The sequence below is a fragment of the Alosa alosa genome, chromosome 17 (genome assembly GCF_017589495.1).
Source record: "Alosa alosa isolate M-15738 ecotype Scorff River chromosome 17, AALO_Geno_1.1, whole genome shotgun sequence".
Classification (NCBI taxonomy): domain Eukaryota; kingdom Metazoa; phylum Chordata; class Actinopteri; order Clupeiformes; family Clupeidae; genus Alosa; species Alosa alosa.
Window position 1 is genome coordinate 9,757,284 of NC_063205.1, and position 18,809 is coordinate 9,776,092.

Consider the following 18,809-nt stretch of genomic DNA (forward strand, 5'->3'; position numbering starts at 1 on the left):
GGCCTAGTACTGGCAAACTACTTTCACCCCTGGGTGTAGAATGGAACAATAATATGGTAATTTCAGAGTTTGAACATTTAACAGCATATTCAACTGTACACGGTATCGCAACCTGGTCTTTGTTCACAGTCCTTGCTCCATGAACTGGAAACAAATAAAGTGGAGCAAGCCTTTTCCCCAAACAAAATAAAACTGTTCCAGCCAATCACTGGAAGGGTAGGGCGGGAGTTGGTGAGTTTTTTTTCTCTGGAGTTTTGTTGATGTTTGGTTTAAATACTGTATCAATCGATGTGACGACATGAAGTAGGCCTATTATTGTACAGTAGCCTATTGCATAGCCTAGTTGGTATGGTACATTTAATTTTCCTTAATTAATTACTGATTTTGCTGGTAGTCTTATGATGACACTGAGATACTGTTTATGAAACTTTTTTCTATGCAGATTTTATTTTTAATGAAGTATTTTATTCCATTTAGTCATGGTTTTTATCAGTTCAGCAACTTGTTCAATATAATAGGCTACACACAGACACCTGAGTCATACATATGAGAGGACAAAGAAACATTGCCCTTGTGGGAGGACATCATTAAGACAATACAGTTGTTACTAAAGTAAAATCACATGGCAAAAATTAAATGAAAGGATGGCTGAATATTTTAAATCGCTAAAACTGTCTTGTTTGTAGAACTACTTTCTTCCGACACATATCAACTAATTTCTCAACTTGCAGGACAAACTGCCGTTACAAGTTCTAAATGGATGGTTGCTACGGCCAAAGGCCAGTCGTTAGTTCTATCTCTCCCGTTGTCAAGCGGGCGTATCCCAAAATTCTGATGAACTTTAGCTTTGAAACATCGCTATTTTACCTAGCCTGCTGTCATCCATCTAGCTAAAAGCCACCTCCGTCATATGCTACAATCTTACTGTAACGATCCTGTGTTCCCTGTCCCTCCTTTGTTTACCTCCTGTGCCATGTGCTCCTGTGTTTACTTCCTGTCCCTGTGTTTTAGTTCCTGTCAGCCATGTGCTCCTTTGTTTGTCTTGCCATGTCTTAGTTCCCTGTGTCTCCGCCCCTCACCTGTTCCTCATTATTAGTCTGCTAGTTTAATTATGATTTCCAGCCCTGTGTTCACCTGTCTCTTGTTTCTTGTCCACTTGTGCCTTGTTTAACCCGTGTATTTAAACCCTCTGTCTCCCTCAGTCCCCTGTCGGTCATTGATGTTGTTTCGTGGTTGTAGTGTGCATTTGCATTAAAGATTCCTGGTTTCAAGTTTAAGTGTGCCTCGTTCTTGACTTGCCCTGCGCCTCGGTCCAGCTCTCCATACTGCAACCCTGACAGAATGACAGAACCAAACAAGGACCCAGCAGGCAAGTACATTGCTCATTTTTCTGGTGATTTTGGGAAGTCGGCCTTTTGGGGAACCCGGCTTGCCATCAGACGGTTCTCCAGTGCCTTGGAGGACGACTGGGCCTCCGATGAGGACGTCTGGGCCTCTGGGGAGGAATGGCCGGGTCCCTCTCCCATTCCAGCTCCAATCCCATCTCCTCGATAACGATCCTGTGGTCCCTGTCCCTCCTTTGTTGGAGGGACAGGTTTTTTGGAGGGACAGGTTTGTTGTCCCTCCTTAAGTGTGCCTCGTTCTCGACTTGCCCTGCACCTCGGTCCAGCTCTCCATACTGCAACTCTGACAGTTACTTTGTTCTGACCGTCTGCATTTTACAGCTCGGATGCAACGTGACGGTTCATTTAAACTTCACAACGAGTTCGGCGAATTAATATACAAGTGTGATACGGCCAAAAAATGGATCTACTTCATAGGTGTGCAAATAACATACGGTTAATGGTCGTTCTAAATTACGTAGGACAATGGGAAATTCAACCAAGTAGTGGAATAAATTATAATAGAGTGCTACTGTTCACTGGCTGTTTGACTAGGATCACTATCACTAAGTTGTTGGCTGTGTTCCTGTAATTTGTTTTGTCTTTTGTCATTTAATCATTCTGTTTTTTATGTCTCTTAATTATTACTTATTACTTAAGCCTTGACCCTGAGTTGCTTTAGGGAGACTGGCCCTTGTAATAAAGGGACATATGTAAGTTGCTTTGGATAAAAGCATCAGGCAAATAAATTAAGCATCGGTATACTGCTGCTTGCATAGGCAGCTCCACCATCAGCTTCCTGTGCCCCTAAGCCGGTCAGATAGCTTCTTTTGCCAGAGGAGTCGTGCAATATGGATATCACTGCGATACCCAATGGAGGTATCCCAGCAGTACTCGGGAGACAGCACCTTGCTGGGCTTGTGCTTCCAGAAGTACTTGTTCAGGTGGCTCTCATCGTGCCACAGAGCCTCCACCGGATTCTTTTTGTCCTCCATGATTGTGCGATAGCATGTGTCTGTAATCTGCTTCACGCTCTGCCAGGACCCACCGAACACTGCTGCGTGGTAGTAGAAGTCGCCCTGAGAGTCCGCCATGTAGGCCTGGGACTTGGGGTTTCGGTCGTAGGTCCACATTCTCCTGAAGCGATGGTAGTAGTGCGCGTGGAGGAGGGCCACAGAGTCCCCCAAAGCCTCGGTGCCAAAGCGGCCCCTGAAGACCTGGTCCACGTCCATGCAGAAGACATACTGATGATTATGCTGGATATAGCTGTCGATGGCGTCCCTGATGGATTTCATGCGCATCATTGAGATGTCCTGCCACCGAGAGTGGCGTTTCACAGGCATAAATTTCAGCTCTCGCCCTGATGCCAGTTTTAGGGCCGGAATCTTTTCTGGGACATCTGTAAAGACATAGTAAGTCACAGGAAAACCCACCATAAAGTGGAGCTCCGCCGAGATCAAGAAGTCCTTCAAGTACACATCAAGGTACCTGCCATTTGTCAAAAAGAAAATGATGCAGTTACAAATCAGGATTAAATTAATATATGAGTAGCCTACACGCTCACAACTTCTGTTGTTTTTAACACATCTCTTTGTCCAGATAGGGACAACAGTCGTGGGTTACGGGTGGGTCGGGTCAAATTCGCTATAGCAAATATTCGCTATAGAGGGGGTGTTAGGTTACTTTGTTTTAGACAAGGCTACATTGTCTGCATTTATTTATTTTTTTAGCCTACATGCATGTCTTGTAAAATAAACTAACATTATCATATGATATTGATGCAACCACGTTACTTATCGTTAAAATTATGAATATGCGGGTCGGGTCAGGTTCGGGTAGATTTTAAACGCATATATTGTCGGGTCGGGTCTGGCGGGCCAGATTGGACCTCCAAAATGGGTCGAGCAGGCGCGGGTTATAAAAAAAGCCCTAACCCGCGCATCACTACTATGTACACTCTTAATATGAATGTGATGAAAATAACACAACTTGTTTTCTTGTTTTTTTTTTTTAACATATCTCTATGTCCAGATTTTTAACACATTAATTTAAATAGTGTACTAAATTTAACTACACCCTGTTTACACATCCTGTGAACTCTGCGCATGTTATAGTGTGTTCAGGATGCATTGCACATTTGTTTTGTTAGCATATTATTTACCAACATTGTCATGTCAAACAAACAGGGTGAATTTATAAGAACAACCCACCCCATATGATAAAAAAAAACAAATGAAGAAGTAGCAAAAATACACGCACAGCTTAAATTGTATAATTTACCTGCCCACAGCAAATACAGTCAAGGCCACCGATGTATGGTCTTTTGTATGGGTCCGATCATAAACATCTGGGTTGAACATCCCATCCCAGATGATGGGTGCACCCCAGTATGTGCAGGTCTGAACGTCAGTTCTAGACCTAGGAAAAGACAGATGTCTTTTGAGGCAGGGTTTTCTAGAAGAGTTTGTCTTACACACATTGTGTTTATCAAAGAATTAGAAAGATTAGAATGACTTATTTGGCTTATTTGATTTACACACAGAGAAATGTCACCCTGTCTCTGAGCAGTAGCACTAGGCTATGACCAGTGAGCAAGGAGAACACACACACACACACACACACACACACACACACTATGAACATTGAGCACGCACACACACAGACACACACTACGAACAGTAAGCAGGCGCACACACACAGACAGACAACCACCACAAACAGTGCCAGGTTAGTGGTTGAGTGCAATGTTTCATTTTGCAGGGCATTTTTGCATTTTTTTGGTGTGGTGAATTTTGTGTGTGCATGATTGTGAACTGTGTTTTGAGTTGTAAAAAAAATGAGACCTACTTTCAGATAGTGTGTTCTTGTAAAAAAAACTAATGTTAACAATGCACAATAAAATGTTTAAGAGGTAATCTGTACTCTGCTGTGCAAAGGCACTTCCACAAAATTATGTTTAAAGAGGCCTTTTGAATTCTGCTCATTTTCACTATTCATATTCTACTGAAATACATGTATGTGCTTAAAAGTTCCAAACACACAAGAACAGTAAGAGCGGCAGAAGTATCATCAAACAATTTGAGTGTTGAACTTGGTTTAACTTTGAAAGCGTTATGTGAGTGAGTGTAGACCGTTCGTGTTACTTGGGAGTGAGATATAACTTCTTTTGAATTATTATGAGCGTTGTGTTACGCTGTACCACTGCTGCTTCATTATTTCCAATGTGATCCTCCTCTCACTCGCTCAGGCTTATCCCTGTGAGCTTTGTAACTCTGCAGACCATTTACATCAATAAACAGGAGTAAGATAATATAAGATAGACTTTGACCCGGGGAAATTATCTTGGAATGGGAAAACTAAAAAATTATATGGCCTGAAAAAATGTAACTTTCCATGGCCCAGCTTCAGAGAGTAAAGGTCATACGTACCACATATTTGTTCCAACCATTCAGTTAAGCAGCTGATTCTAACTAGAATTGCGGTTCCGAGGAACTGCAAGAGTGGGTTTGATCAGGGGCATGGAACTCGGCCTCATCCAAGGATTCCAACGGTACCTCGTTTATGAAAATCGGACATACGGGTCAAAAGTTACATGCACACACCTTCATATACACAGACAGCCCAGCCCAGCCCAGCCCATTAGAGCTCTGCCAGATGGCTTAGAACTCTGCCAGGTGCAAGCTTAAACCATAGACTGTATATATAGAACAGTCTATGGCTTAAACAATTAGAGCTGTGATATCACAATCGGAATTAGAATCCTTGAACATTTCGCCATTCATTTCAATAGGCCCAAAAAACGCCGAAAAACGGGAATAACGCGAAAACGACAAGGACCAGCGACACGAAAGTAACACGCGCACTACACCGGTTCGGGTCTGAATTTTTGGAGTTTGAACCGCATCGATAGCTCAAACGGTCTAGGAGCAGTAGTTAGTACAAAAAGTGGGTGAACAGGAATAATAAATAAACTAGAATTGCGGTTCCGAGGAACTGCAAGAGTGGGTTTGATCAGGGGCATGGAACGCGGCCTCATCCAAGGATTCCAACGGTACCTCATTTATGAAAATCGGACATACGGGTCAAAAGTTACATGCACACACCTTCATATACAGACAGCCCAGCCCAGCCCATTAGAGCTCTGCCAGATGGCTTAGAACTCTGCCAGGTGCAAGCTTAAACAATTAGAGCTGTGATGTCATAATCGAAATTAGAATCCTGAAACATTCCGCCATTCATTTCAATGGAATGGAAAAATTGAAAAACGGGAATAACGTGAAAACGACAAGGACCAGCAACACGAAAGTAACAAGCACCCTACACCGGTTCGGGCCTGAATTTTGGAGTTTGAACCGCATCGATAGGAGCAGTAAGTACAAAAAGTGGGTGAACAGGAATAATAAATAAACTAGGAATTGCGGTTCCAGGAACTGCAAGAGTGGGTTTGATCAGGGCATGGAACTCATCCAAGGATTCCAACGGTACCTCATTTATGAAAATCGGGCACACGGATCAAAAAGTTATCTGCATTAACGCAACATCCAATAAGCTAAAAACGCATAAATAACGTGGTTGCTATGCTGGTTGCTAGGGCAATCATGCTGGTTGCTAAGGTGGTCGCTAGGTTAGAAGGCCAGCGCCTCCTGAGAGGCCTGAAGGGTCAGTTCTGAGGTTGTTGGCTGCTGAAACCGAAAAATGGACTGCATTTTCTTAAAAGACAATGTGACTGAATGTGACTGAAGTGCGGGCAAAGTTTGCACAGAAATGTACGATTTTTCCCACCCTCATCGACCTTGTCCTAAAACTTGTTTAAATGATCACACGACGCCTCCTTGCTGCTTTGTCGTCTACATCAGCCTTTCTCAAACTTCTGTGACCTGAGGCCCAGTCAAGGTATACTTTGGGGTCATAGGGCCCACCTACATGAACCCACCCCCTCCTCCCACCCCCCATCAAATTGTAATGATATCACAATTATTATTATTTTTATACTATATTGCTATACATGCACTTCAAAACAGTCAATGTTTAAAGTGCCAAGATTGTTCACAAAAGTTTGTGAAAGCATGCACATCAGAGTACTGCTTTACTAATGTAAAATATAATTAGGCCTACAATAGTTTCATTGTTTTCGCATTGTTGCATGATGCTTGCATGAGAAATACTTCTCAAAACAACAGCAATTATATGGGTGCCGTTGTTTTGGGATGTTTCCCTCATGCAAGCATCATACACTGATAGAGTATATACTGTATATATGCTATTTAATTACATTTCATTTGAATGCCTGAATGTAAGAATTCAGGAAATACCAGCTTTTAACATTTCTGTTGTTTACTAGTTTATGTAAATCACATAACACATTAACTGTTTACATACTAACTACTGATAGCCCATTACTGTACACAATAATACTGTGCCCATTCATTAACATATTTTAAACATCAGGCGTCTTGTTCACACATTTAAACCATATTTGCACTTCGAATTTTGACTCTAAATTGTAGTAACTACATCTACGAAGTCTAAGGAAGATAACCAGGTAGTCTTTTCAAAGATTACATCGATTTTATGAGAACGCCAGCCCTCAGAAAAGCAGTAACTATTCATTCATTCAAATACTTTTTTCTAGCTCGCAAAATCGCGGTTGTTCTGTTTACAAATTAAAACCATATTTACACTTCGAATTTCGCCTCCATATTGTAGTAACTACATCTACGAAGTCTAAGGAAGATAACCATGTAGTCTGTTCGAAGATAAGATACATTTTGACAGAACTACAGACCTCGTGAAAGTAGTACCTAAAATGACTCCATTCACTTCATTGCAAAATTGCGGTTGGTCTACATTAAAACCATAACGTTACCAACAATTTACATTTCGACTCCACATCGTTGTAACACCATACCAAGGGTCTTAAGAAGTGAGTCAATTTGGCTGATTACGTTTTTAACGCATTTCCACGCATTTTAACGCTTGTCAGCTCAAAAAAAGCAGTGGCTATTGCTAACGCATTCATTTTCAATGCTTAGCATGTTAGCTAACATTAATGGTTTGTATATGTGCTAACGCTTACTTGAACGTTCCCTATTGTGGCTTGTGGGATAGAATCTAACTTGTTGACACGTTTAACATCACTGTTGTTTACTACTTTATGTAAATCACATTACTATAATAAACTGTAACTTACTGAGAGCTAAGGTAATTCTGATTCAGACTGCCAAGTAATATCCAAACACAGTTCTCAATGCTTCGGTTTACATGTAGATACCCTCATGCACCCAGAATGCATTGCAACACACCGTCATGAAGGGACTCATTGTTAGGTCGGCTTTAAATAGCATACAGAACCAATAATAAGTTAACGTTTGTAAGCTCTACAGATCTTGCCAAGACAATTGAAATGTTTGTGGACTTCTTGCCGGGCAATGACGAGTATCTTAACTTGAATGTTGCGTGGATGTGCATAATATCTGTATGAATGTGTGTTTCTCAATATTGTAATATGTACATGACTAGGTTTGAAACGAGCTGAATGGATTGAGAAAATCCTTTTTTTTTCTTTTTTTTTATGATCTATATAAACATGGTTTGGCTTTAAAAAAAAAGATGAGACAGCGCTTCGCGCATGTCTTTTTTTACATGACCTTTAGTGGGCGCTGTGGTCTTGCTGGATCAAACCCACTAATAAATAAAGTAAACTTAAGAAGAATAGTGGGCTTGCTCCAACCCACTAACAAATAAAGTAAACTTAAGAAGAACAATAGTGGCCCATGCTGTGGTCTTGCTGGATCAAACCCACTAATTAATTAGCACAACTCCTAAGCCAGATAAGTAATTAGTGAAATCACCTGTGTTAAGTGCACAGGTAGAAGAACCAATGCATGGTAGAACTTTTATTTCTGTCAGACTTTTACACCTCTGCTTCATTGCACATGTAATCCTAATAAGTGCTTTAGTGTATCTCTGTTTAACATGTACAGTGTCTGATTCACGTAAAATGTACATTTTCGTATACACAGGAACAGTGTTAACTTCCTTGTGCTGTAGTTAAGGGATTTTACTCTGGCCAATCAGCAACCAAACCTATTTAACATTACACAACATGATGTAGGACACAACATGTTTATGATATCTCATGTAATGGCTGAACCATCATCCACCTACCCAAAGTTAAGACCTTTGTCCCCAGCATTGTCTAGCTTCATGTCTGCATGGGATAACTCACATTTACCCATAGGAATCAAGCCCTCAAGGAACCTAAATCCAAACACAGATTATCATAAAAAGCAAATTAAACATGCTGGTAAAATATGGCATATCAAAGTGAGACACAAGATCCAGTCATGGAGAAGTACAATCAAGATGCAGAGTTTAATTTGGCTGTAGGAGAAAGGCACACACACAATGCACTCCAGAATATGTGTATCTGACTTGACACAGAATTATCCAGGGTTTAAGTAACAGCAAAGAATATATAATCATAATAGTAGTAACAGTGGCAGAGTCTGTAGACATTCAGGCTACCCTAATCATTGATGCCAAAGACATTTGACGCAAACCAAATAACAAGAAGTGATGTCAACCCTTGCGTCTTACATTATGGTTGGGACAGACAGGGTCATAAAGTATAGGAGTTTAATGTCAAAGTGACTTACTAATGAGAAATGCAGAACATTAAACCACATATTGGAATATTGGACCTAATGAATATGGAAGTTTTTGTCTGAACTCACAAAGGAAACACATTTCATTGTTTTATCACTAAATATTTTCAATAAGTAATTTTATTTGTATAGCAGGTGTAAACTTAGAAACATGCCATTTCCTGTAGACCCACCAAAAGAAAGCCAAACCTTTGCATGTGCAATAAGTTAATAATATAATATAAATAATATAAGATAATAAGTGAAATAATATTTTTGCTGTTTATAACATGTTGTTTTCATTTAAGGCTATGGACTGGATTATCTTGTTTGTGACTAATTCGGTCTATATCTCTATTGCTCCCTGTAATATACATCTAAAAACACAGTCATTATGAAACTGAGAGTGAGACATAGGGTGTTTCAGCTGATAGAAAATTGACAGCTTACCTTATAGAGTATGGTATGTGGTAGACAAAGAAAAGTGTAGGTAGGCTTAGCACCAAGACTTTTTTTATGAGAGCAGATGTTCCTGAGGGGTATAAAAAGGAGTGATGAAGAAATGCATCTTACTGTATTGCCTACACAAAATGTAAAAAATAATTAATCAAAATCCTTTTACTGTATGTGAGAGAATAAAGTATTGTACACTGAGTTTCTCAGTCCCTTCTTTGGTCAATTTTGTAAATTATCCTTATTAATTCTTAAAAAAGGATGCAAAGGAAAACAAAAAAGAGCTAGTTATTAGACCAGCCAAAATGATACACTTGCTTTAGAGTCTGACTGGGTCTACTATAAGTTTGACAATCCAAAAAATCTTGGAGCGGTCGATGAAAAAACAAAAGAACTTTTGAATGAAAAATGAATAGCCTTTATAAAATTCTGGATACAACTAAGTTGAAACACGTAGGCACGTAATCAGTATTTAATAAAGGCTCTTCATTTTTTTTATAACTGGAGTGCCTCAGTTCTTTAGTGTTTTCATTGATGACCTAGATGGCCATTTTGATAAGCACCCTGTAGATCTACTAGCCTTGAGACCATCCTGATCTCGCAAGCTCCATTTTTCCACTCGCAGATCAGTGTGGCTTCCTGCGATGGAGAAAATTTGGGAATGGCCAGTCAGCATTGGTTTTTAGACGGGCTTGTGGTTATATTTTCGTCAACGCTCTGTTAGTACGTCATAAGCAGAACTGTGCTTTGTGCACCTATATTAATATTAATTTGTTTTTATTAATTAATTCATATTAATTAATATAACGATTTGATCTTGTTTAAGTAATTTATAAATGGTGCACTGCCACTTTAAGAGCATTGTCTACATGGTATTCATAATATTTTGCCAGCTCCATTCAAACTATGGCTATAGTCCACAACTCTAACATTGTTTGTGCCACATTTATAGCACAATATTAAAAGAGAATTCCGGTGTGATATTGACCTAAAGTGTGTTGAAACATGATACCGAGTGTGAACGTATATCTCATAGCCCATCTCGGCTTGTCCCCTGCACTCCAAAATCTGGCGCTAGTTAGCCGATGCTACCAACAGCTTTTTCAATGGTGGTGCTAGTGTTAATTTTGTCACCCATTTTTAATTTAGTCTTAGTCTTAGTCTTGTGACAACCCAGAGGAAACTTTTGCTTCTCATTTGTATCCCTTCTGTTGCTAAGGAGGCAAAATGGTGATTCTCTTTTAAGGATCATTTAAGTATTACTTTTGTCACAATTATTTCTCCTAATTTTGCCTTAGGAGAAATAAAACAAGCAAAAGATGAGACACATAGCAATAAGACAAGTAGGAGTCACATAAGAGATATTAGTTTGAGAAGCAGGAGAAGTACAGGAGATCTCTTACTGTATATGTTTGAGTGTAGTCTCATTTACAACTTGTTTCTCCTTAGGAGAAATAATAGAGCAGATGGAGTCACATAAGATATATTAGTTTGAGAAGCAGGAGAAATACGGGGGATCTCTTATATGAGTGTAGTCTCATTTACAACTTGTTTCTCCTTAGGAGAAATAATAGAGCAAATGAGGAGACATTGCAATGAGAAACTCTTGAGAAGTAGGAGTTACAATTGAGATATCAGTTTGAGGGTCAAAAAATAGGGCACTCCATAGCATTTCAAACTTTTATTTTATAAAACAAAAAGCAAAACAGTTGTACTTTTTTAAAATGGACTTTAAGCAATGGGAGCTTGCACAGTTGCACTTTAAAATGGACTTCAAGCAATGGAAGCATGTTAATGCCTTGATATGTTCTTTTTAAAAATTGTGTATTCTTATTTTTATTTTTTTTTGTGTGTGTGAGTGTGTATGTGAGTATTATTTTTAAAAGCTGCACAAGCAAATTGCATTGTACAGACCAACTGCACAATGACAATTTAAGTCTATCTATAAATCATACAACATAGAGAAATGAACTAATAAACAATAACATAAACAAACTGAACTTGTGCCAAAGCGTGCCATACTGTGTACAATGGTGGATGAAAGCGTGGGCTGGTCAATCTCATCTTTTTATCCTGGTGGTGGAACCAACCAAAGGGAGGAGGGAGAGAAGAGCAGAAAATAGAACATTGTTAGTTTGTGAGCCACTCAAAAATACAAAGTAAGACATTTGTTTGACCGTCTGCTTTCATAACTGTGGGAATTTTGATACAGATCAGACACACCTTATTAATCACTTAAACACAGAATGGGGGATGTGATAGCTACCACTCACATTTGCTATATGTTGCCCAATTGAAAAACAGATTGTATTGATATATTTGTCAAGCTTAAACAAGTTTGTTGAATTCCCTCACCTCATCTAGTGAGTAAACTGTATTGTCAGACTAGGATTAACCCCTATCCAGCTTGCCACTAGGCAAAACCTTGTTTTGGTTGGACTAAGAAAAAAAAAAAATGGCATCTGAAAATAGTTTAGTTCAGAGTCCTGATGTCAAAAAAGTAATTTGGGCAATTTTTTTTTGTCATCTGGGAGCTGGCTCCATAGTCAGAACGCGATAACAACTAAATGCAGCGTTGCCTTGTTTAGTTCTGATAGTGGGTTTCAACAGGAACATTTCTCCTGTGATCAGTGAGGTTTAAGTGATGAGTATTGCTGGAACATGTCACACAGTCTCATTGAAGGGCAAATCTGGTGTAAACTGATTCAAAGCCTTGTTGTTCGAGCTCACCAGGCACTGTCCAAAGGACAAAGAACAATAAAATGTGTCATAACCTAGACAAGTTATGGACAAGAAAGTAAAGCTGACTCAATATGGCAAAAAAGCCTTCGGTATCTTCTTTCCATTACAGGGTTTCCCCAGGTTTGACCACCCCAAATAAGACTTTTTTTAAGACCACTTACATGAAAATTAAGACCTACATCACACCCATTATGCAGTTGTAAAACACCAGATCAAATCCATAATGACAATTAAAACAACACTTCCCCATGATGTGCTGTCCTCTCCTTTCGACTGATTATGTTGATTCATTGCTGCGGTCGCGAAAACCCAAAGTATTGTTTTTATGATATCCTAAGAAATTAGACTAGTGTAGTGGCCACGATACCAAAATTATTGTTTCGATACCGATACCACATCAAGAATTGCGATTTCGATACTTCTTCGATAATTCTTAAAAAATGTATTTGATTTGGGGGCCTAGACCACCTTGACATCATCAGTAATATTGAATATAGTGTTATCATTCACACCAGTGGGCATCCTAGATTCTGCTTGACTCTTTCCACACACACGGAAAATTATGGCTTATTTCATATGTTTCTTTTTCATATACCTTCGAATTCATATAAAGTGTACAGTTAATGTATAGTATTTTTTAATCTGCATAATTACTATTAATCTGCTTAATTGCTAAACATATTTAGTCATTTGAATACTTAATATTTATTTTTAAACTATTACACCTAGGCAAATTTTAATGTGGTGTGTAGGCCTAGGTGTAATTGAGTGTTTGTCACTTTAAGAAATACGTGAGTAATTACTGTAGCCTTCAGTCTCACGGTTTTAGGCTAGTGAATAATAGTTGCACATAATGCATAAGGATATGTGGATGCAATTCATTGTTGTCTGTCATTAGATAAAATAAATGTAAATAAAAAAACTATCAAGTTCATAGAAGGGATCATGTTCAATAATGATTTTAGCACTAATTACGAATGACATACATGACCTGAGCTAGCAGAATTAGTTAGCAAGGAGCTCTCTCCAGATGTAAAAGTTTGCAAAGGTTGCGCTGCCTATTTCTAAATGACATTAAACCCAATAGTAGACCTACGTACATCTCATAGCCTAGGTAGGTTAGCAACACAAAGTTGAGAGGTGCAAGTGAGCAAATCAACTTGATATTAGCCTATTATTATGTGTTACCACAGAATCACTTAAGCTAAACTAGCAGCCATGTCTCGCTGTTTATGGCACGACAGCCAGCTAGCATATGTGTGTGAGGAGAAAAGACGACAGCCACAGGCTTGGGAGGAGGCACTAGAAGCATGCCTTGTGCACACAAACAAGAACACGGTCATTCTTAAAAGTATTGATACTAATAAAATTAGGTATTGTGACAACTGCTAATAGCTATTGCAACACTTTTGTAGTATCGGTGCACGCGTGCAACACTAAATTAGACGATCTCTGGCGTTAATCAACCCACTGTTGAATTTTCACATTGTTGTTGTTTTTCCTAGCCTAGAAATCTAGATCGCACCCTAAGCGGCGGCAAATTAATTTGCTCAGCCTGTACGCCTAGTATCAAACCATAGGGATTTCTATTGGCTGACGCCGTGGACGCCATCCAATCACAGTGCTCTATTTTGTTAGAGAGTCTTAAAGGCGGGCTTAACAGGATGGCGACAGTCCCGCGACAGTGAACAACAAGGAAGGTGGCTATGGCAAACGAAGAGCGGTTGTTTGAATCGGGCGTTGGCGTCAACTTTGGAGGAGTTGGACTTGTGCTTTTCTTTGAAAGTTGAGCAACACAATGCACTTAAGTCATTCCTTTTCAAGAAGGATGTATTTGCCGTTTTGCCGACCGGATACGGATATGGTCGTAGCGCTGGCCTATTGCATGCCTAGGCAGTTTGAAAGACAATTCTCTGCCCGCCCCTTGGATTAAGCGAGGTGAATGGCTTGATTCCAGACTATACATTTCAATGATATAGGATGGCCCGCCAGGCTAGTTTTTCCCCCCATTTCACCTTGCTTGCAGGCTAGTATAATTAAAATTGAAGACCTTCGTTTAAAAAATTAAGACTTTGGCAACGGAATTTAAGACTTTTTCAGACCTTAATTAAGGAACATGACATTTAAGACCGTTTAAAGACTTTTAAGACCCCGCGGCTACCCTGCATTATGTCAGGAATACCAAAAGTACTTCTATACGGCTCTGGGCTATACTTCCCTGTCCATAACTCAGAATTGGCTGTGCCACATTTTCTTTTTCCTATGAACAGCACACAGTGATTTCCAACAAGAGCTATGGATCAATTCATACCGGATTTGTCCTTTAAGTGATTTGTAAACAAGGAGTGCTTTAGGGTCAATCCGGTAAATCAAAGACAATGACTCAATATTACATCTAAATTAGCCCAAAACATTTAGCTCTGATCACTCAAGAGACACTGACAATTGTCAAGAACAAAAACAAAATACAGAAAATACAGTATACACCAGGGGTATTCAATTAATCTTCAGCGAGGTCGTTACGGAAAATTTCCTCAAGCAAAGGTCCGGAGCATCATAATGTTTAGGCTATGTATATGTATGTATGTATAATATATATACAGGGGCGGAGCCAGAGGGGTGGCTCCGGGTGGCACAGGCCACCCTTGAGATTTGATTGGCCACCCCAGGTGCCACCCCAAATCCTAGTCTACGATTGGCCATTAACATGGTGTAAGGCGGGACCTTTCTTGATGCACTTGCAGCAGTGTGAAGTGTCAGACGTCAGAAATGTAAGTGGCAAACACACTTGCCTTTATTGGCCCTGCGGCACAATTGAACTCTCTTGAACGAAAGGTTTCCCGATCAGGAAATACTCCTTATACGCAACTTTGTGTAGGCTTAACAGAGGTAGCCTAAATATCGTGCCCTATGACGATGACAGCTTTAAAAAAAAAAAAACATTTATTTCACTTGTCTCGCTGGATTGAAGGCAGAATGTGGGCTGTTAGCAAATAGATGAATGAGGGTCGGAGATTCCGTTAACAAAACCTAAAGTTTTGCTAACATTTTCTCCATTATTATCGTAAAATATGTCTCCATGCAGGGCAGGGCTGGTTCTAACCTAGGCTAGGCTACTATATTTGGGTGGGCTGGTAGAAATTTTGGGTGGGCAACATAGCAAAGCTGTCAAATTGGATCAAAACTAACATAAACACAAAACAAACACAAAACAATCAGTACTACCTAGCTTGAGTTGCTGCAGCCAACAGCCAGGGATAGGCAGTATGTCTGATACATGTATGTAAAATACAAAATAGTATGTTGTCATTTTTATTTTATTTAGTTGGAAAAAAAATGGCATCATATTTTGTATCAAAATACTTTATAGGTTTGTAGTTTAAAAAAAATTATTTTGGTAAAACCAATAACCTACTTTTGGTGATGTGATTATAAAAGTGCCAATGAATGCAGCACTGGTGCTGACTTGTAATTTGCCCAGAGTTGTTGTGATCAGAATATTGAGATTCAGGTAGATAAGTTTCTTGAGAACTTTAGTCATCCAATTCAAACACATGGAAGTTCAAAACACATGGAACCCGGTTATGTGGTTGCCCTGCAAGAAGTTGCACCATGTGCAACGTGCACAATGTTTGCACACATCCACAATACACTCCTTCATACCAACCTCAAGTTTCTTGAGAACTTTAAAGTTCTCAAGAAACTGATGATTAATCATCTAATCGGAAGACATGGAACCGGTTATGGTTGCCCTGCAACAAGTTACCCCATGTGAAAATGTAATTAATAATTTGCCCAGACTTGTTATCATAATATTGAGATTCAGGAAGATGAAATTGCTCACATACACAATACACTCCTTCATACCAACCTCAAGTTTCTTGAGAAAATAAACAAATAGACAAAAAAAGCAGGTCAAATTATTGTAACAGCTACAAAAATAGATGGCCATAGAATGGGGAAATGTCTTGGATGAGTATATTTTGTATATCTTCATTTACAGTAATATAATAAAATTGATTATATTTTAATGTCCCCATGATGGAATTTGTTTTAGAACAGCATAACCCAGTGACAACTTAGATAATTAACTTTAATATGTTTGTATTAAATTTTATTCAAATACAAAGACATTTTATGTGAGAGTAAGGTATTTGTGTTTTTTGTCCTTCAATTTATGAGTATGGTGTTTGCATCTGGTTTCCCTAATGTATTTGTGCTAATTTCACATCTTGAGCCTGTTTCTGTTTATCTGGATGTTTTGCCTCATGCCACCCTTGAATCAGTGCCTCACCTAGTGCCACCCTTGTTAAAAATGTCTAGAATCGCCACTGTGTATATATAATATTAGGATGGATGGATGGAGCCTAGTTGTAGATAGATAGATAGATAGATAGATAGATAGATAGATAGATACTTTATTGATCCCCAAGGGGAAATTCCTAAATGTTTAATGAAATTAAGTAGCCTAAAAGGCAACATTCAAATGAGGAGAAATAAGGCCTGAGTAGCCTTGGCTTTTTAAAGATCTTAACGTGAACTCAAAATAAAATTTGAAATAAAAACCCATTAATCAACAAGTTTAATTTAATTTTTTTTAGTTTTTTTTTTGTTGACCTCCTGGAAACCCAGGAACATCACGGCAAATGCATGTCGGCTTAACTAAATTGTGGTGGATCAATCATATTGCCTTCTTAAATCGAAAATATTCTGTGGTCTCAGTTCACTGTTGAATGGGCCTATATCCTATGCTTGCTCAATATGCTTTGTCTAGTAGGGTGCTTCAAATTGGCTTTTTAAAAACTGTCTCAGAATAGAAGAGAGGTCCTTCTGTGCAAAACTGTCACATTTATTTAAAGATCTTCTAACGTGAACAGTTAAAAGAATGGTAAAAAATGAAGTTATTACAAGCTGTGGCCAATGTTCCACTTACCATTGTGTGACAGTCTACATGAACTATTTATTGGTGTAGGGGTGTCTTTATAAAACCATCAACTGTGCATAAGTTAAGACAACCAGAGGAATACAATAAATCATCTGTTGGAAATTGATCTTAATGCCTCAATTAAAAAATGAGGAAAAACTCCAACCTTTAAACACACCAATATTCTTTGTGAATGAACCAGGTATCGTAAATTAATAAATGTTATTCCTTAAAATACAGGGGGCATAAGTAAGGAACCCCTATGTTAAAAAATCCCATAGAGGCAGGCAGATTTTTATTTTTAAAGGCCAGTTATTGAATGGACTCAGGATACTATGCATCCTGATAAAGTTCCCTTGGCTTTTGTAATTAAAAGATAGATAGATAACCCCACATCACATACCCTTCACCATACCTAGATATATCATGGTTTTATATTAGGCTAATAGCTGGTTTGATTTGCATGCTACAGATTCTATTAATTGCAAAAGAATTGTTGACTGGTAAGTTATTCATGACTGCAGATGCTGACTTGCCTATTTCACGATCCCTTGACCGCAACATTGCTACTTCCTAGTTTACCTGGGTTACAAGAATGCCCTTTCACTCCTGTTACAAAATGCTGTAATTTATAGCAGGTTAAACAAAAGTGAGAACATATTGTGGGGAAAAATATACTTACCATTTTGGTACGCTGTTTGTTCAGCAATTTGATCTGATGGTCTAGCGTAGTCTTCCAGAGCTGCCGGCCTCTTTTCAGTGGAATTGAGCTGGAACCAGTTTAAACCAGTGGCAATAACGTTAGCTTCGACATCTTGACTGACATCCCAAAGACATTTTAAAATTCCGTGCATTTTGGCTACAGCGTGGCTTAACACCATTCAAAACATACAGACTAAAGCTGTATAAGGCAAAGTAAGCTAGCAACGTTAAATTGTCTAACGTTAGCTTTATATACAAGCGGCACAGCCAGTGATGTAACTTACAAGTAGCTAACATTAACTAGCTAGCTAACTTTCTGTGCTGCTTCGTCAGGTTGTTCAATGATATATTGAGTCTAAAAATATGCAAGAACGTTAGCAAATTACCAAAATGTTAATGTACCTTCTCTGAGTTTTAAAATGGTGGCAAGTTCTGCACAATCCTTCATACCCACACACCGTTTCACTTGGTTTCACTGGGCGCCAAATCTAGACTTTTTTGGTAGGAGTCTTCTGCACGTGAGTTTGTCACGTCCGACCATCATAGACCTCTGGAGTCTAACTTGATTTCTCTAACTTGCTAACAAGTCGCAAGTTAGCTCTGGGGTAGCAAAAATCTAATTGTGCCGCCTTCACATACCATTGATTATAATATCTACTCAAAGGTTGAAGACAAAAGTGTGTTCAGGAAAACGTCTGCATCTCCGATTTCGTCGTCCCCCTGCGCCAGAATTTAACAGGTGATCTCCTTATATGGGCATAGACGGTAGCTTTTTTGCAGGCGAACTTCAGAGGTCTGTCAGAGCATCGTCATGTGTGGTGGTCACATCACATGGTTAGGCCTACTGTTTGCAAATGTGAACTTGACAATATGTGCAATTAAAACAAATAAGCCAATGAAAATCATTTGAGAATTGTTGTACAACAGCTAGAGCTCTTACAGATCAGACTAATTTATAAA

General features: G+C 39.0%; 1 protein-coding gene across 2 annotated transcripts in view; it reads right to left on the reverse strand.

Annotated features, from left to right (window-relative positions):
* Positions 1-820: 820 nt before the first annotated feature.
* Positions 821-18,809, reverse strand: part of LOC125310148 (alpha-1,3-galactosyltransferase 2-like) — a 45,629-nt gene continuing 27,640 nt past the window's right edge. For both annotated transcript variants that reach the window (XM_048267322.1, XM_048267323.1), the window contains 4 exons: positions 9,479-9,560; positions 8,550-8,642; positions 3,663-3,800; positions 821-2,870 (listed from right to left, as the gene is read on the reverse strand). In XM_048267322.1, coding sequence (XP_048123279.1) covers positions 2,174-2,870; positions 3,663-3,800; positions 8,550-8,642; positions 9,479-9,560 — 1,010 coding nt within the window. In that variant the 3' untranslated portion in view covers positions 821-2,173. The remainder of the gene's footprint in view (positions 2,871-3,662; positions 3,801-8,549; positions 8,643-9,478; positions 9,561-18,809) is intronic.